Source organism: Sitophilus oryzae, unplaced genomic scaffold (assembly GCF_002938485.1).
Source record: "Sitophilus oryzae breed Bouriz unplaced genomic scaffold, Soryzae_2.0 scaffold_1809_pilon_pilon, whole genome shotgun sequence".
Lineage (NCBI taxonomy): Eukaryota > Metazoa > Arthropoda > Insecta > Coleoptera > Curculionidae > Sitophilus > Sitophilus oryzae.
In genome coordinates this window covers 787,344-805,943 of record NW_022146512.1, presented here as the reverse complement: position 1 = coordinate 805,943, position 18,600 = coordinate 787,344, and the positions used below count along the sequence as shown (strand labels likewise).

At 31.2% G+C, this 18,600-nt stretch overlaps 1 protein-coding gene across 4 annotated transcripts in view; it reads right to left on the bottom strand.

The window, feature by feature from the left end:
• Positions 1–340: 340 nt before the first annotated feature.
• Positions 341–18,600, bottom strand: part of LOC115883107 (ceramide synthase 6) — a 32,484-nt gene continuing 14,224 nt past the window's right edge. The window contains exons 1-7 of one of the 4 annotated variants that reach the window (XM_030901403.1): positions 11,311–11,448; positions 10,195–10,395; positions 9,280–9,400; positions 9,014–9,216; positions 2,016–2,256; positions 1,256–1,374; positions 341–1,198 (exon numbers count right to left, since the gene is read on the bottom strand). In XM_030901403.1, the coding sequence (XP_030757263.1) occupies positions 964–1,198; positions 1,256–1,374; positions 2,016–2,256; positions 9,014–9,216; positions 9,280–9,400; positions 10,195–10,382 (1,107 nt within the window). In that variant the 5' untranslated portion in view covers positions 10,383–10,395; positions 11,311–11,448 and the 3' untranslated portion in view covers positions 341–963. Of the gene's footprint in view, positions 1,199–1,255; positions 1,375–2,015; positions 2,257–9,013; positions 9,217–9,279; positions 9,401–10,194; positions 10,396–10,691; positions 10,719–10,864; positions 10,969–11,310; positions 11,449–18,600 lie in introns of those variants that run through there. The other 3 variants (XM_030901402.1, XM_030901405.1, XM_030901404.1) reach the window with 3 other exon arrangements.

Here is an 18,600-nt window from a genome sequence, read left to right as displayed (position 1 = left end):
TGGTATTCGACAGTGGTCGCGCTATTAGAACTCTAAATTCAAAATGAATCGATATCTCAAAATGTATTAAAAATAATTGATTAACTTAACGATATCCTTATAATTCAATTTCAGATGCTCAGAAACATATCTAATGATTTTATCTAGTTATATTTTCGAATAAAAAGTCGTTTAAAAATAAGCGGTTTGCGATCGTGATTTTACTTTACATGATAGGGATAGGCGTACCGGCAACGCCGCAACAGCAGACCGTCGAATTTCTCTCACTCCGACTTAATAAGATCCCTATGCGATTTACTTCCACACATGTAAGTTCCGACCCAAAAGTAACAGTTGCCAGCACTTTATATATGTCTATTGTAAATTTTATTTCACAGAAACTTCAAAATAGAATCATTAAATATCAAAGTGAGTAATCATATAAACTGTATTCCTATTTCGCGTTATTTTTACATTTAGATTATACAAAAATTAAAAAGTTTTAAAATGGTTTAGTTAAAGCAGCTTTAAAATAGATGTTGGAAATGTGTTTTTTTTTGTTTTAACACAACTCTATAAAGTTTTCCTTCAGAATTTGATGAAAATAAACATGGCCAGCAGACGTGTGCTCAAAATAGGACTGCCGTTTCGTAGTATCTTGATTTATATTTGGTTAAGATTACAATGTACATTTCAATTTTAAAGTCAATCATAAAGAAAAAAATGTGTAGGCATTCATATATAATAAATATATATTTAACATAAATTCAATTAACTTTCTATTTATTACTCTAAAATATTAGCTATACCTTCAATAGCATATTTTTGGCCACACATCACAAACGTGCATATAAAAAAATCTTAACAATATTTATCCACAAGAAAATTTAGGTAAAAAATGGACTTTTTTCTGTGACAAAAATCGATTCATATTAAAACGAAGGACTATATTGATTTTATGATCCCAACGATGAATTCACTGATTCACTCGGATTTTGTATGATTTTGAACAGAGTTCGAATTATTCGAGTCCACGCTGTAGTCCTCACTACTAGAACGAATATCTCCTTCCATTTGTCCGGCATTGAGTGAATTATACACTATTTTGAGTATCAAGTACGTCCAGAAGATGTGCAAGACCAATAAAATGCATAATAAACTGTTAAAAATGTAGTAAGCAGGAAACATTGGAACCATTTGTGGGGCTTTGATTGATGTGCTAAGAAAAATAAACAATATTTAGTAATTTTGAGCCATAACAACCTTCTACACTTACTTGTATATTATCCAAAAAGGAAAAATTCCTACCCTCGTTATAATCCATAGTACAGTAAATATAGCAAATATCACATCACATACTTTCTGGTAGCCTGAATACTTCGCCATTTTTGCGCCCTAAAAAAATACACTAAATACAGTTGAATATTTAGCTATAGTCAGTCCAGCAAAAGAAATAGTATGAAATGTTAAAACCAGTAATAGTACGAAAAACTATAAGCTTGGTGCATTCTCCGCCGGTGCTGCCACCATCGGAGAATATCGTAAACAGCTAGTATATACAAATACACGAGTTTAAATAGCGAGTATACGAAAAATTTATTATTTAATTATTCTAAAAGTGTTAGGAAGTATAATTTGTGAAAATTCTAAAAATAAAAATAATAAAAGTAAATATTTTGATATCTTCAGATGGTCTAACTTGTACTATAATTTAATATTCTAGCTAAAAAGCTTTTTAGATGAGTTCAACTACGGTAGCTAGCATAGTTTTAATCACCGGTTTTGCTAGTGAGGCCATAATTGGGGCTATTTCGGCTATAACGAAATTTTTTTAAAGGTTGCAGACCAAGCCTATATTGCTACGGGATTTCTATGTTATTTTGATGCAATTTTGTACTTTTTTAAATGTCGCCTGTCAAAATCATGTATTTTCTGGCTGAACAGGCTATATTTAAAAAAAAATATTTTATTTTGTAGATTTTCTTGCAGTGCAGTGGCGAAATACCCATAAAAATCTCTTTTTAAAAATACTTTACCTCTAAAAATATGTCGGCGCAATCATGAAGTACCAGTACTAAGCTACCTATTCTAAAAACATTAACTATCCAAGACAAAACCATCAGGACTATTGTAGCTATGTGGTGAATAAACATCTGCCAAAAATCTTTCCGTTTAACGTCAAAAAACTGAGAAACGCATAAAGACCAATAAAATGACATGCTGATGATATAGTACCACCAAATGTCATTTGGAAGACTCTGGTGTGGAAAGTCCTTCCTAAAATAGTTAAATAAGAAAGTATAATGCAGATAACTGATTTATTTTTGTCTTTATTTGTATATAATTATTAGTCCCTTTAAAAAAAGTAGTATTTAATAATGTCTAGATTACAAAGAGTATAAGGAAAGTAAAAAATATACATATTATCAGAAGGCTATGAATGATGACAGATAATTCTTATGGGAAGTTACATTAGAGTTTTGTCAAAATCATAGCCCGCCTGATCATAAAACTTGTTATTATACAGTACCGTTACTGTACAGGGTGGTCGAAATTGGCCTGTTTTAACAGAGAAAACCTGTTTCCTCACTAGATAGAGCAAAACCGACATAGATGTCATGGGCTCGATTTCTGAGACACGTTTAATGGCGTAAATAACCTGTTGATATTTTCACTGACAACTGAGATACGGGGTCTTTTTGATTTTTTTACCATTTGGAAAATTGCCCATAACTTTTGTATTTCGCGGAGTAATAAAATTCTGTAAAAACCTTCTTAAGGCACTTTTTTAAGCGCAATCCAGTGGCGTAGTCAGTTTTTTTCTGCGCTTGCTCTTTTTGTCAGAAATAATAAAAATATAATTTTTTAAATGGAAATCATAGCTGGCTATGAACTTAAAAAAATGCTGGTATTTAACCCTTTCTAACGATATAAAGTTATAGGCATTTATTTCTAAGAATGAGAGAAATATTAGGTTTTTTAACTTTGTATCGAAGCGGGCCTTGATTTTGTGTTGATCTAGATGCCTAATTATTTTTTATCACAATTTAATGTTCTATATTATTATTTATCTGCATAATTAAAGACTTTTGAAAAGGTAAATCAACATTCTATATTAGTATTACCCTTGTATATGGATTTTTAAAGTAGCTCAACCTAAAACGTTTATGGATGTAAAGCACCAGATGGCGGGGCGTATTTCACGGTCTTTTACTACAGAAAAATATTTTTTGTTACTCTGAATTTTGAAGCGACCAATAAAAACAGAGAAAATAAAAATCGATAATTTTCGGACTGTGCCTATTGGTTACTAATCGACCAGATACTTTTTGTCTATTAGATATGCTATAAAAGCCGGTAATTATACAATTCGACCATTGTAAATACCCGACAAATTTTGCAAGGCCGACGAGGCCGATGCTTTTCACTGATAAGAAAAAAAAATGTTTGTTTAGATAATTTGCGAGATATTTTTTCTTTCTGAATGCACATTTTTAAAATATTTTATATTCTTTGCCCGCTTGATCTATTATACTGGTCGCACGTATCGAAGTTCTGTTTCTTCTAGTTTTAAAAAATGTTCTTATTTCTTTGGAGTGGTTGTAGTGTAAAATTAAATTAATTTTATTAAGTTTAATTATAATGTTTAGTGTAGAATACCACAAATAGTTTAGTAGTGTTTTTATAGTTTATTATTTTGTAGTTAAGTTGTGGTTAAGTAGTAGGTGAAGGGATAATTTGGTTATTTTTTCTTTTTGTTTAATTAATTAGTAAGTTTGATAATTTTTTCAGTGTAGAATACAAGAAGTAGTTGTGTAGTGTTTTTATAAGATATTATATTAGTTTATTTTGTAGACGAGTAGTAGGTGAAGGAATTTGGGTATTTTTTCTTATTGTTTTTCTTCTAATTGTAGTAATTCTATTAAGTATTGTGATAGATACACTATATATCTTCCTTCAACTTCGTTGAAAAGTGCATTATCATATAATTTTGGTTTTCTGGTAGTAGAATATACGAAAAAAAAATCTGATCCAATTTATTTTAAATTAAATTAATCGAGTCTTATTAATCAAATTAATCTAGTCAAATAATAATAACAGTTAGTTTCTAAATACTACACAGGGTGAGTTTCCTACGATGTTCTCTATGGGTAACCCGGAAACTACTGGAGACTGGAGATAGAGAGTCGGTTAAATGGGGAAAGAATTGCAGTTTTGTGGGGTCATAAATATGCGCCTTTCGGATTTTTCGGAGAAGTTCAAGGCTTATTATATTATATTCCTATTTTAAAACTTTTGTCTCTAATTCCATTATAATCTACCGTATGATCGAATAAAAACGGCATCAACGATGTCTATGAAATGAAGATCGCTGTCATTTTATATGTAAAATTATATGGGAAATATCATCGATAGTCATTTCATAGCCATCGCTGACGCCGTTTTATTCGATCATACTGTATTTTAGACAAAAAGTTTTCACATAAAAGTTGTAGATAATCACATACCTAATGAGTTTGTGTTTTCTGTTTTTTTTTCTAAAGCCTGTCATTTTTGAGATATATGACACAAACGTTATGTTTTTTTTTAAATGGAAACCATAGTTGGCCATGACTTCATAAAAAGCGTCATTTTTTAAGCTTTTCAGCGATATAGGTAGGTATAATATGTTTTTTTCGAAAAATTACAAGTTATAGCCAATTCTTTTCTTTCTTGGCTAATTTCCATACCAATAATACCATACCAATTAGTTGGCACCAAGAATGTAAAAAAATTTGTTTTCAAAAAAAATATCGTAAAATTCGTAAAGCACTCAATTTAGAATAAAATAATCTAAGAATGAAATGATTCTTTTATAAACCTGCATTAAATCAAATTAAAATAGGTATGTAACTTTTTTTAAATATTAATTAATAGCAATTAGCATTATCATAAATTATTATAAATAATGTACCAACATATCGAAATAATAATTTCTTTGTTAATACGATTTAGAATTATTCTTAAAATAACAGGCAAAAATAATCCACAATTTATAATAACATAAAAGTTTTGTTTAAATTTCTTAATCAGCTGATCACTATTAAAGTTCGCAGAAACCCAGGGCTATATTATTACATTACTCTGAGGAAAATAACGAAAATAATCGATATTTTTGACTCCGCCCCGAAAGGTTCACGATTTGTCCTTTAGTTGGCAGCACATTTTGTCTAGTCGGTTGAACAACTTTAAGAATATATAAACAAGGGTATTACCCTTGTATATGAATTTTTAAAGTAGCTCAACCTAAGACGTTTATGGATGTAAAGCACCAGATGGCGGGGCGTATTTCACAGAAATACGCCCTTACTACAGAAAAATATTTTTTGTTACTCTGAATTTAGAAGCGGCCAATAAAAACAGAGAAAATAAAAATCGATAATTTTCGGACTGTGCCAATTGGTTACTAATAGACCAGATATTTTTTGTCTATTAGATATGCTATAAAAGCTGGTTTGGTTTGGATTATACAATTCGACCATTGTAAATACCCGACAAATTCCGCAAGGCCCACGAGGTCGATGTTTTTCACTGATAAGAAAAAAAATGTTTGTTTAGATAATTTTCGAGATATGTTTTCTTTCTGAATGCACATTTTAAAGTATTTTATATTCTTTGTCCGTTTGATCTATTACACTGGTCGCACGTGTCGAAGTTTTGTTTCTTGTAGTTTTAAAACATTTTCTTGTTTCTTTGTAGTCGTAATGTAAAATTAGTTTGATTATAATGTTTAGTGTAGACTACCAGAAGTAATTTAGTAGTGTTTTTATATTTTATTTTGAAGTTAAGTAGTAGGTGAAGGGGTAATTTGCTTAATTTTTCTTTATGTTTGATTAATTAATAAATTTGATAATTTGGTTAGTGTAGAATACAAGAAGTAGTTTGCGTAGTGTTCTTGTAAGAGATTATATTCATTTATTTTGTAGTTGAGTAGAAGGTGAAGGTATTTGGGTATTTTTTTCTTTTTGTTTTTCTTCTAATAACTGTAGCAGTGCTTTTAAATAGTGTGATAGATACATTATAATCTTCCTTCAACTTCGTTTAAAAGTGCGTTATCATATAATTTTGGTTTTCTGGTAGTTGAATATACGAAAAAAAATCTGATCAAATTTATTTTAAATTAAATTAATCTAGTCTTATTAATCAAATTAAACTAGTCAAATAATATTAATTGCAATCAATTATTAAAAAATATTAAGTAATTATTTTGGAAAATAACTTTTGAACTGGAATATTATTGATAAAATTTAGCCAATTTTTTTCACCCAGTAGCCGTATTTCAATATGATCTTATCATTTATCACTGTATAATAACTTTGTTGTGGCAGAAAAATATACCAGTTACTTTCAAAATATTATTTCTTTTCAAATGTCACAAAAGTATTAATTTTTGCGACGTGATTGACAATATAAAAGTCATTTTAACGCCTAGGCATAAAAGTAAAGCACTTTTACGCCGAAGCATAAAAGTATGAAAATATATTATTAAAATGACATAAGTCTCAAATTCAACGAGCCGTAACCATAGTTTCTCGATATATAATTACTCATGGTACAAAGAAAACTTGAAAACAAGGTATGATCGATAGCGACTCCATTTTCGTTCAGTTTGCGCATATCGCCTGTGACGTCATATGCAATACAAAAAAATATCCTTATTGTTCAATTGCCACTAATAAAAAAAGACTTAAAATAGGGAAGAATTCGGACATAATCCCTAAAGTTATGTAAAATCATCGAGATTGACATTTGAAAAGTTATGACACATTATACACATTTATTATGTATCATCTGTTTGAAAATTTGAAATTGGCGCGTGGAGCGTGCCGACCAATAGTGCCGTTTATCACCTGTGACGTGGTGACCAACCTGCGCAATATCATACCTTGTTTTCTTTGTATCATGATAATTACTTACAAGGTATGAGTTTTAAATCTTTTTATATTATTTGGAACGTTTGAAATTGTTTAAAAAATTATTTGTGGCGTTTGAAAAAAATAGCATGCTCTATTCGGAGTAAAATGACTTTTGTGCTTCGGCTGTATGTCAAACGTACAGTCTCGCCACGAAAAGTGTCATTTTTACTCCTAATAAAACAATATACTAGAAAGTTTTATGGTTTAACGGGCTTTGTGAGTTAAAACATAATGATATTTTCAGTTTCTATAATTCTTGATCGAAAATAAACGGCGTCAGTGATGGCTATGAAATGAAGATCGCTGTCATTTTATATATAAATTTATATGGGAAATGTAGTCGATCGTCATTTCCCAGCCAACTGGACGCCGTTTTTTTTTCATATGGTACAAATTTGACTGATCATGTTTTACGCTAAGAAAAATTTATTTCGTGTAATAAAGATTTAAATGGTGTATTAAGCACATAATATTTATTTAAATGTCAAATAATATTATTGAAGCAAGTGCCAAGTTTTATTTTTAATTAAGAAAAAATTTAATCAAGAATGTATAAAAGTTTTGTTTTTAAAAAAAAATTATGGTAAATTCATAAAACCTCAATTTAGAATAAAGTGATCTAAGAATGAAATAAAATTTTATAGCCCTGTGTCAAATCGAAATAAAGTAAGTGTATGTAACTTTTTTTAAATATTAATAATTACCAGTAATTAGCATTAATGTACCAACATATTGAAATAATAATTTCTTTGTTAATACGGTTTAGAATCCTTAAAATAACAGCAAAAATAATCGAAAATCAACAATGAAATAATAGTTTTGTTTAAATTTCTTAATCAGTTGAGCCCTATTATAGTTCGCAAAAATGCGAGCTATATTATTATAGTTCGCAAAAATGCGAGCTATATTATTACATTACTCTAAGGGAAATACCGCAAATAATCGATATTTTTGACTCCGCCCCTAATCACATGCTTCATTCCTTTAAAGCTTCACGATTTGTTCACCAGAGGCAGCACATTTTGTCGAGAGGTTGATCAACTTTAAGAACATATAAACAAGGGTATTACCAATTACAATAAAAACGCCAGGGTTACAAATGAACTATTAAATGGAAAATTGGATTGGAACAAGAGGCCTCATATCTTAGCTAGAGAAGGTCCTGTGATTTAATTCCTTTCGACTTTTTTAATAGGGGAAATTAAAAGACCTTATATATAAGAGAAGAATTAAGATGAGAGAAGAATTGCAGAAGGCTACTAGGCAAGTTTTTGGATTTATACAGTTCGTCTATAACAAACCAGTTCGTCTATAACAAATCGCTGTAACTCTGTACGCAAAAGATGTTTATTGTGTATACAACAAAAAGGTAATCAGTTGGAACACCTTTGATGATTTTCTTTAGAAAACTATATTCGTCACTCAAAAAATACGTTTTTTAGTTTTGTTCTTTGTTTATTGTATTTATATCAATTGCTAATACCAATATAGATTGTTAATTTACCTTTTCAAAAGTCTTTAATTATGCAGATAAATAATAATATACAATATAAAATTGTAAAAAAATAATTAGGTAAATAGGTCAACACAAAATCAAGGCCCGCTTCAATATAAAGATAAAAAACCTAATATTTCTCTCATTCTTAGAAATAAGTACCCATAACTTTATATCGTTGGAAAGGATTAAACGCCAGCATTTTTTTAAGTTCATAGCCAACTATGATTTCCATTTAAAAAATTATAGTTTTTATTATTTCTAACAAAAAGAGCAATCATAGAAAAAAACCGACTACGCCACTGGATTGTTCTTAAAAAAGTGCCTTAAGAACGTTTTTGCAGAATTTTATTATTCCGCGAAATAAAAAAGTTATGGGCAATTTTCAAAATGGTAAAAAAATCAAAAAGATCCCGTATCTCAGTTGGCAGTGAAAATATCAACAAGCGGTTTATGCCATTAAACGTGTCTCAGAAATCGAGCCCATGACACCTATGTCGGTTTTGCTCTATCTAGTCAGGAAATAGGTTTTCTCTGTTAAAACAGACCAATTTCGACCACCCTGTACAATACCGTTACCTACCAACATTCATTTATATCCCACAGCCATGATTTACTCCACAGTATTGTAATACCAAAAATAAAACTAAATGTATAGTAGAGACATCTCCAAGAATTTTCGCAAAACTTTGTTAAAGTCGATGGTTTATTTTGACCTTTCCTCAATCTCAGCCATCTTTCAACCTGACGTTCAGTCATATCCAATTGTTTTGCTAAACCTTGAATCTACAAAAATGATAAATAACCTTTAGCACTCTTAATCTTTTTTGTATCTATTTTTTTGTTTACTTGTTTATGTTTCCACTTCTTTGACTGAGAATATGCTTTCTCTAATACTGGATTTGGTGGCGCTTTCTTTGGTCGACTGTTCTTAATTCCTATACTTAATCCTACAGGAGCAAACCAATATCTAAAAGCATTACATATTGATACAAACTTATACCAAAAGATCAAATAAGAACGGCGTCAGCGATGGCTATGAAATGAAGATCGCTATCATTTTATATGTAAAATTTTATGGGGAATGTCATCAATGTTCATTTCCAAGCCAACGGGACGTCTTCTTTTTTTCGATCGTAAGGTAATATAATCTAACCAAATTTTTGAACATGTAAGTACTATAGTCTGCCGAACGAGAAAATACCTGAAAGTGATTGTTGTCTTTCATTTAAATTTGCAGGAAAATTATGTCCAATGTCACATTTCTTGGATGTCCTTTGTCGAAATCTTCCTTAACTCATTGGAACAGACTATAGTTATTATTATTATGATTGGAAAAAAGGTGTCAGAGGTGACTTGGAAATGAAGATCGATGCGATTTAATGAGTAAAATTTTTATTATATAAGGAATGACAACAATCGTCATTTAAAAGCCCACTTGATGCCGTTTTTTTAGGTGATAAAAGTTTCGGTAAACCAAAGTTTCTATTAGGATAAGATCTAATTCTATTTAAAATGAGCTTAGCTTAGTATCATCTTTAAATTAAATGTTAAATACCTATAGGTAATTTTATATTTCTTTTAATAAATAATGTTAAGAAAATCTTAATGAACAATTCAAAACTGATTTTTATAAAACTGGTATACCATAAAACTTAAGAACTTGGTAAGTATCTAATATAGGATTTTGTCAAAAAAACATTATTTTGTGCCTTTAAAAACGATTCGAAGGAATAAACACAATTTAAATATAACCTCACTTACTTTTCTAATAAATATCTTAATAACAACATAACAAAAGCTAAAGGTATGGGGTACCAAAGATGCCTATGGTCCGCATGTTGAATTTCAGTACTGGATTCGGGGGCGATATCAGCCCACGTAGTATTTGGGGGCAACCAAACTGTAGGTGACCAAAATGTGTCCAATGCTTTTCGAAGAAAATACGCCATTCTTCTCGTTTCACTGAACAACAATAATATTATTAAAAAAGCTTCGAACAATCTAACTTAACATAATGGAAAATAAATAATTTTTATATACACGATATTTTTTAACAACCGCACTAGTGTTGACTACACCCTCTCATGACATTGAAGCGCCTACGATGCTCGAGATGCGCATTATCATAACTCTAAGTTTGTTTTTATTTTGTATACAGGCCTAAAAACTATATTAATTGTCGATAAATAAATTCTATGACTAATAAATCTTGTGAATCTGCTAAAATTATATTAAAAACTTGGGAAATGTCATATTACTTTTAAAACTTAAATAATGCAATGTTGTCAGCTTTAATACATATAGCCTCTGCATATAGCATTTGATTTTTTTTAAATATATAAAAGTAATTCTTTCTCTAATGGCTTATACCTGCATTTACTATGTACTAAAAATAAAATTTTCTATAAGCAATTAATACATAATATCTTACTTTATAATGGAATTAATAGCTGCAGAATTTCAAGATTATGACCAATGACATCAATGCCGTTATTATGACGACATATCACCTGATTTTACCGCCCATTATTTAACCTAAATCCGACAACACTGCACTAAGGTTGCAAGTTTGAAATGTCATTTTTTAAGTGGCATTTTTAAATAAGAAATAGATAACAAGACAAGATAATGTTGTGATAATGTTGTTGATAAAATGTTATATGATGCAGTGTTTCACATTCAGATAAAGCAATGCAGCACCTGTTTAAGTATAAACTATAATCCTTCTATAATGTTTTATGTTTTCTGTGCTAAGTATAATGCCTCTTAAAAAAAGTGCTAGTTTTAAAATTACAAAAGTTACGTTTTTTTCGGAAACCCGTAAAGACCAAAAAAATATATCAAGATCAACTGATAAATTGAGACAAACTTATGTACCTGGTACTTTAAGCTCGGATATAGGAGACGCTGTAGGAAACAAACAATACGAATTGAGCGGTGGTGTTTCACACGAACTGTTGCGCGAATTACGACAAAACAAACGATTTCAACAGAGACAGACATTACAGGAAAATAGATTATCTAGGTCTATTGATTGCATTCAAGATAATGAAATTGGGGAACCAAAAACGACATCAGCTTCTGTTAGAACGTTACATTGTGACAGCAATTTTGGCGTAGTGCAAACTTCTAAAGAAAACGACAAATTTAAACCAAATGAGATAAAGTCCAATTCCCTTGGAAATATTTCTGTTGAGGTAAGAATTTTTAATTAGATTATCACCATAGTTTGATTTTACGCAGTCCATATCAATTACTTAAAGTATCCATAACAATTACATAAATTATCAACAAAAAAAGATTTTTTGTTGATAATTTAAATAAATTTAAATTTTAAAAATCAGCACAATAATAAAAATGGAAGTGGTACCAGAGGTCGGGTATGTAAATTATGCAACCAGTAAAACGGTATCTTATTTCAACTATATCACTGTAAACTTTGACTAGATATACCGTATGATCGAAAAAAACGGCGTCAGGCCCGATTCAAAGGGCCGGATGCTGTAAACATATTTTGTGTCTAGTGACTCATCAATCGTATACAAACAGGGATGGATGGGCCATATGGGAAAACGGGAAAATTCCCGGTGGGCCGGTGGGACGGTCCCGATCAGAGATCAAAAAAGATTGTATTAGCAATTGTTTTTAAACATAGACTTAAAATAAAATATAGACTACACTATTTACATCTCAACGCGGACAAACAACCTTTTTTGTACACATGTTTACTTCTGGGTACAGTCGACCGAGCCTTCCTCATCCAGCCTATGTTGTCACGTCTTTAATATTATCAATATTTTTTTTCTTGTTATACACATATATTGAGATATTAATACGACAGTTTAATAAAGTAGGTTTTAATATTCCATAGATGTATTAAATAGTCCTTATTCTACTAAATTATAAGTCGGATACTGTTTAATAAGGATACGTTCTTTACAATATGACAACATTGATTAGAGGCGAGGGAGCCTATTCATTCATTTATTACCTTGTAGTACGTGTCGCACGTGTGCGGTAAAGCTTTGTTGCCGCTATCTCCCCGGCTGTATTAACGCATTTTCTTAGCTTGTAGGCCTTAAGTGTTTATTTTATTGACTTTTTCTGTTCAAAAACTATAAAATATGGTTGGCCAGTGCCAAATTTGCAAGAAATTTGACTTAAATAATCCATTTAACTCTTGAAACGACTTTTGACTGGTAGGCAACTCTCAATTTACCCATTGGGAGTCAGTGGCGTTGTTGTAGAAAGGCGCTTATTTAGATAATATTTTAGTAAAATGTAAAATCTGAATTTTTTCTCTTACATTACATTATTTACTTACTTACATTGTAACAAAATCATAATTATAACCCTGTTAATAATTAATAATGTTTTTATTAAAAATATATTCCGGTTTATTCTAAAATTATCTTCAGAATCTAAAATAACATACAAGAATTTTAAAATGATATTACATTATGAAACAATATTTTTTAATATACCGGGTCGTCTCAAAAGTGGCTCACCCCTATAACTTTTTTAATTTTTCGGATAAAAAAAAACAGATTTGTATGTTAGTAGGTATATGACATAAATTAGGATTTATTGACGTATTCAATTGTTTTTGGTCTCTTCCTGTTTCACCGAAATGATTACATCTTTTGATTTTTAAACCTCGGTATATTGCTACTTTATTCGATAAAAAATGACACTCTGAATAGAATGACATATCATATGTCAACTTTTAAATTTCAATCCAGGGTACCATGGTGTTGTTAAAAACACTAAGTTTTAATCAAGGAGCCTTGGAAAAATAGTTTTGATCGTCTAATAGGTTTCGTGTCTTGTCTAGGCCGGTTAAAAGATGTACAAATCGTTTTTTTTTAATCATACATATGTCAATTTTTTCAAATGGAACAAGGGTGACTCATTAGCATATTTGGAAAAAGCATTTTTTTATGAATATATTGATACCACACACTTGGTATTTCGAGTCAAATTGTCGTTATGAACCGCGTGTTACAATTACAATTAAACCATATGCGAAAATGTCAAAAGTTGACATATTATATATCATTCTATTCAGAGTGTCATTTTCTATCGAATAAAGTAGAAATATACCGAGGGTGCCGTTTAAAAATTAAAAGTTATAGTCATTTCCGGTGAAACAGGAAGTGACCAAAAACAATTGAATGCGTCAATCAATCCTAATTTATGTCATATACTAACATACTAAATCTTGTTTTTTTATTTAAAAATATAAAAAAATTATGGGGATGAGCCACTTTTGGGACGCACCCGGTATAATAAAGACAGTACCGAGTTAAATAAATGTAGTTTTCATTTTATCCACTTCCTATCACCTTCCTTGCTTTAATGGAACAGATTTATGTTTTCTCTAATTTACATAAGACATCACTTAACCAGAAAAAAAGTACAACAATCATATTTTTCTTTCTCTCCCTGTCGCCGATTCTATTATATCTGTGGAATAGATCCTGTTTTGATTAATATTAGGGGTTGTAAATGTTTGACTAAAATTAATAATTTATTATTAATATCAAAAATTGCGTAATTTCGATTATAAAATTTCTTCTATAACGTGTATTTTATTATTTTTATCCTTTTTGGACTCTAAAACGTTTTTTCTAAACTTTTATTTAAAAAATCTGTCCTAAATCTTAATAAAATATAAGAAAGTTTAAATACGATATATTTCTAATTTAATTATAGCTTCATTAAAATAAAAAAATTACCCGGCTATGATACGAAGAGTTCAGGTGTACTTGAGAAACGAAAGACAGTGTTGTGTTTCTCGGCAGAGTCGTCAGGGAACGACCGTTACGACAGAGACAACCTATCTATCGCTCGTGTCGCACTCGTTATAACCTAAAACAATAACACAACAATAACAAGACAGTGTCTGTCCGCATGTTCCAGCTATTTATGAATGAGATGCTCAGTCTATATTTTATTTTAAGTCTATGTTTTTAAACATAAACACCAATTTGTAAAATAACTACCGTATGATCGAATAAAAACGGCGTCAGCGATGGCTATGAAATGAAGATCGTTGTCATTTTATATGTAAATTTATATAGGAAATGCCATCGATCGTCATTTCCAAGCCAACTGGACGCCGTTTTTATTTGATCATACGGTATTATAACATGTCTTTCTCTGGGAGACTTATAAGTTTAATAATCATCTGTTGTTTGTTCGGTTTGAAAATTTTTATTATACAAGATGAGTCTATAAGTGCAAATATTTTCAGGGCTGGTAGATCTTAATAAAATAAACATAATATACTATTCTCTTTATCGAGTTTCAAATAAGTTTAATCGAGTTATTAAAGTTTGGAAATTAAAAAAAATAGATTTATTTTTAAAAAAATTTAAGCCACCTCAGTTTTCCGGTATTTGCATCTCTTTTAGTGCCGTAATATCAGAGATTAAGAAACTACACCGTGGGAAAATTTGCGGTGAACAGGAAGTTCTAAAAAGTTTTCTAAAATATACAGGAAAATTTAAAAGAAAATGCTCGATTTTTAACATCTTTTTTTGCAAAAAAAACTCATAGACGAGTTCCTGGGGTCGAAATATATACCACCCTTGAAAATATTTGCACTTATATGACTCACCCTGTATAGTTTTGCCAACTATTCTTTTATTAATATCTAGACTGGCAGCAAAAAAAAAGAATGAATAGCATTAGGTAAATTTAAATACCTAGTCTCGATCTAAATGTATACTAAGAATACGGTAGCGTAGATTGACAACTGGGGCCTCGGTGCAATATTTTTCGAGCTCCCCTTTGTAAAAAAGTAGACGAATTTGACGCGAACTCTGCGGTTGACGGAGAAAACATACCTATCTATACTTGGTTTGAATTGGGGACACACTGGAAAGCCAAGTCTGAGAACTAAAAGCCAAGTCTAAATTGTTTAAAATGTTGCTAAAATGAATTTGTAAAAAATTACTGAGACAGCAGAGAAGAGTTAAATAGGGTTTAAACTAGATTAGATAATAAAATATTAATATGTCTCGAAAATCAAAATATTCTTATTATGGACTGTAACATGGCATTACATGAGAACACATTTATATCCACTGGCTAGGTATTGCCTAGGTTTTTTTTCGTTTGAGTCATGGCATTATCATACAAGATGCCAAATGTAGAAAAGTATAGAGGAAAAGTTTCGTGATAAAAACTATATAATAACCTAAAAAATGCTGCAGTTTTAATGCCGACCGCGGTTCATTCAGTTACGGTTCACACGTGTACACGAGGAGGCTGCGGTTGTAGCAGAAAAGAGAGAATTTCTTTCTACAATGTGTAAGAAGTATATACCCGAAAAGCTAAAAGTAATGTATTTCACAGAGGATTGGGTCAGCTGAACCGAATGAATCAGGAAGTCTTATAGTGTTTCAAAATCGTGACTCAAAATCGTAGCTTATTCAAGATCAAATTACCGTTATCGATAATGGATATAAAGTAGTAGAATCCTGTAAAACTGAGTCATTTTGTAGTAAAAATTCAGATGTCCGACCCAATATTGGTCTTTACGAAATTTTTGGTCAAGACAATTTAATTTTTTTTTTAAAACCGGAGACAAAAGAGTTTTTTCGCACGAGCGAAAAACGTCCTTACTTATATATTAATAAATAAAATATGTTTCTTCGTTATGGCCATTTTGTTTTTGTGGATTGGGGCGGGTTGCATGTTTTTCCCGGGCCGGTTTCTACTTCCCCATCCACCCCTGTATACAAATAGCATAGGCTAGACACTAAATTTCTTGCTACAGAGCTTACAGAATCCCACTGCAGCTGGCTTGGAAATGACGATCGATGACATTCCCCATATAGTTTTACATATAAAATGATAGCGATCTTCACTTGTGTCTAGCCCTAGCAGGCAACTATTAAGCCCGACCAATCAGGTTAGAGTTTTTGACAAACACAAATGAATTAACACCCTTCAAATAACCACGCTAACCAACCTGATTGGTCAAGCTTAATAGTTGACTGCTAGGGCTAGACACTTCTGCGATCTCCATTTCATAGTCATCGTTGGCGCCGTTTTTGTTTTCGGTCATACGTTACATCCATACAACTAGTACACTTACACTTAGTACATGTTATTTGTGAGTACATATATCTATACCCTCCATATGGTACATGTCGCCAAAGTTATCTATGCATGTTGCTCTTTTCTTCGCCAAATCGTCAAGGTACGTGTATAGAAATAGCAGAGAAACCCCATAGAAATAGCATAATTATAAAAATAGGTACCATCAGGCCGATCAGGGTAATAGTAATACTAGTACTACACACATGGCCAAAATTATTATACATATATAACGATATTTTTATTTTATTTTGGCCCTAATATGATTCTTTTTATATTTTTGGACATATATGGCTTACTACACGACTAACTAATATAAAATTAAATATCTAAGTGCAACTAGGCTGTTTATTATAATTTTATTTCATAATGAGTGAAAATCAACAAAAACAAATTTCATTTTAAACAGAAATTATTGAAAACAATTTTAATTATTTCTCTCAACTAATAGTCTGTATTCTAATCTGTATTGCCTCCACGAGCCTCAATGTAAACAGTGAGACGAGACGACGTGGCATGCTATCAATTAACAATTAAGTTGTCCAAAGATGTTGAGGAATGGCTTCCCATGTTTCGCGCGCAGCAATTTTCAATTCATTTAAGTTACGGGAGGATCATTCCTTTTTGGTTTGGTTATTAAAAAAACCTAACCCTCTTCCTCACAAAATTCGCCAACCGCTAAAGTGCGATGTGGAGGAGCATTATCGTCCATGTAAACAAATTCATCCCCCACTGTACACAATAGGCTCTAAAACGTCTCTAAGATATGAGGCACCTACATTGTGCCATCAATAAAAACAAGAGGAGTTTGAGCTCCGTGCATTATACCTGCCCATACCATAATGCTTCCTCCTTGAAACGGGACACGGGGTTGACACAGGGGCTCTCCAGACCAAAGTTCGTCGCGAGTCTGAAACTAGGCCTATTCTTGTTTCATCACTAAACATGACGAAATTCCAATTAGGTCCATGTGCTCTCATCTCTTTAGCCCATTGTAGTCGCGTAATTTTGTGCTGTAAATTAAGCTTCGGAACACTTAGAGGCCTCCTTAAATGTAATCCTCTGTCATGGAGTCTTCTTGCTATGGTCTTTCTTGAAACATTTACTCCTTCAAGGCGAGCTAACTCATTTTTAATAGCAGTACTAAAATGCAGGGGATTTTGCGTCGTGTAATTGGGATATTTGACGGTCTTGCACAGCAGTAGTAACTCTCTTTCTACCTCTTCCAGGCCGGTCTGTAACCTTGTTTGTCTCCCTGAGTTTTTTTAATATTCGCGAAACATTGCTGGTTAACTCCTACATTTTCAGCTATTGCAACTTGCCGGTAGCCCTGTTGAGAGACAGTGTTACTATTCTGACCCTATTAAACTGTGAAATAATGTTTCTAGGCATTTTAAGGCCAAAACAATGGTCAGATTTCTTCTGAAACCCAAGAGAGCACAAATCGAAATGTGCAAGAATTTGTAATAATATTCGGTCTCAACGATAAACATTGTTTACCATATCCATTTTAACAAAAAAATGTTTATTACAGATTATCAAAGCTATGTATAAAAAAAATTCTTTAAATTCCTTTCTGTATATTCTTAAACGATATATGCAATAATTTTGGCCATGTGTGTATAGTGTATAGGTGCTACGACCCTTGAATACTTCTAAATTATAATCTACTCTTTAGTATATTTAACTCCAATTGTACAATCTTGTATGATTTTTATTTAGATGTTTTAGTGTTTCCTCTTGTAAAGACAATCCGGGGACATACTGTATAAAACTATATGGGAAATATCTTCCATCGTAAAGTAACTTTTTTTCAGACAAATTGAAATAAAGTGAGCATCTTCAACTAGAGCACGTGGTTTTTGAGACACTCATACTCACAAGTTGTGAGTTTTTGTCAGTTGCTGAGTCGTTGATCATTTCTTTTAGAGTGTTCTAATTTAAAAGAACAGAGGGAATCCGTAACAATATTATCAAATTTTTCTACCAGATCATAATTATCTCTTATCAGAAGTACTGTTCAGATAATTTCATATCGCCTATCTTTTTATCGCAATT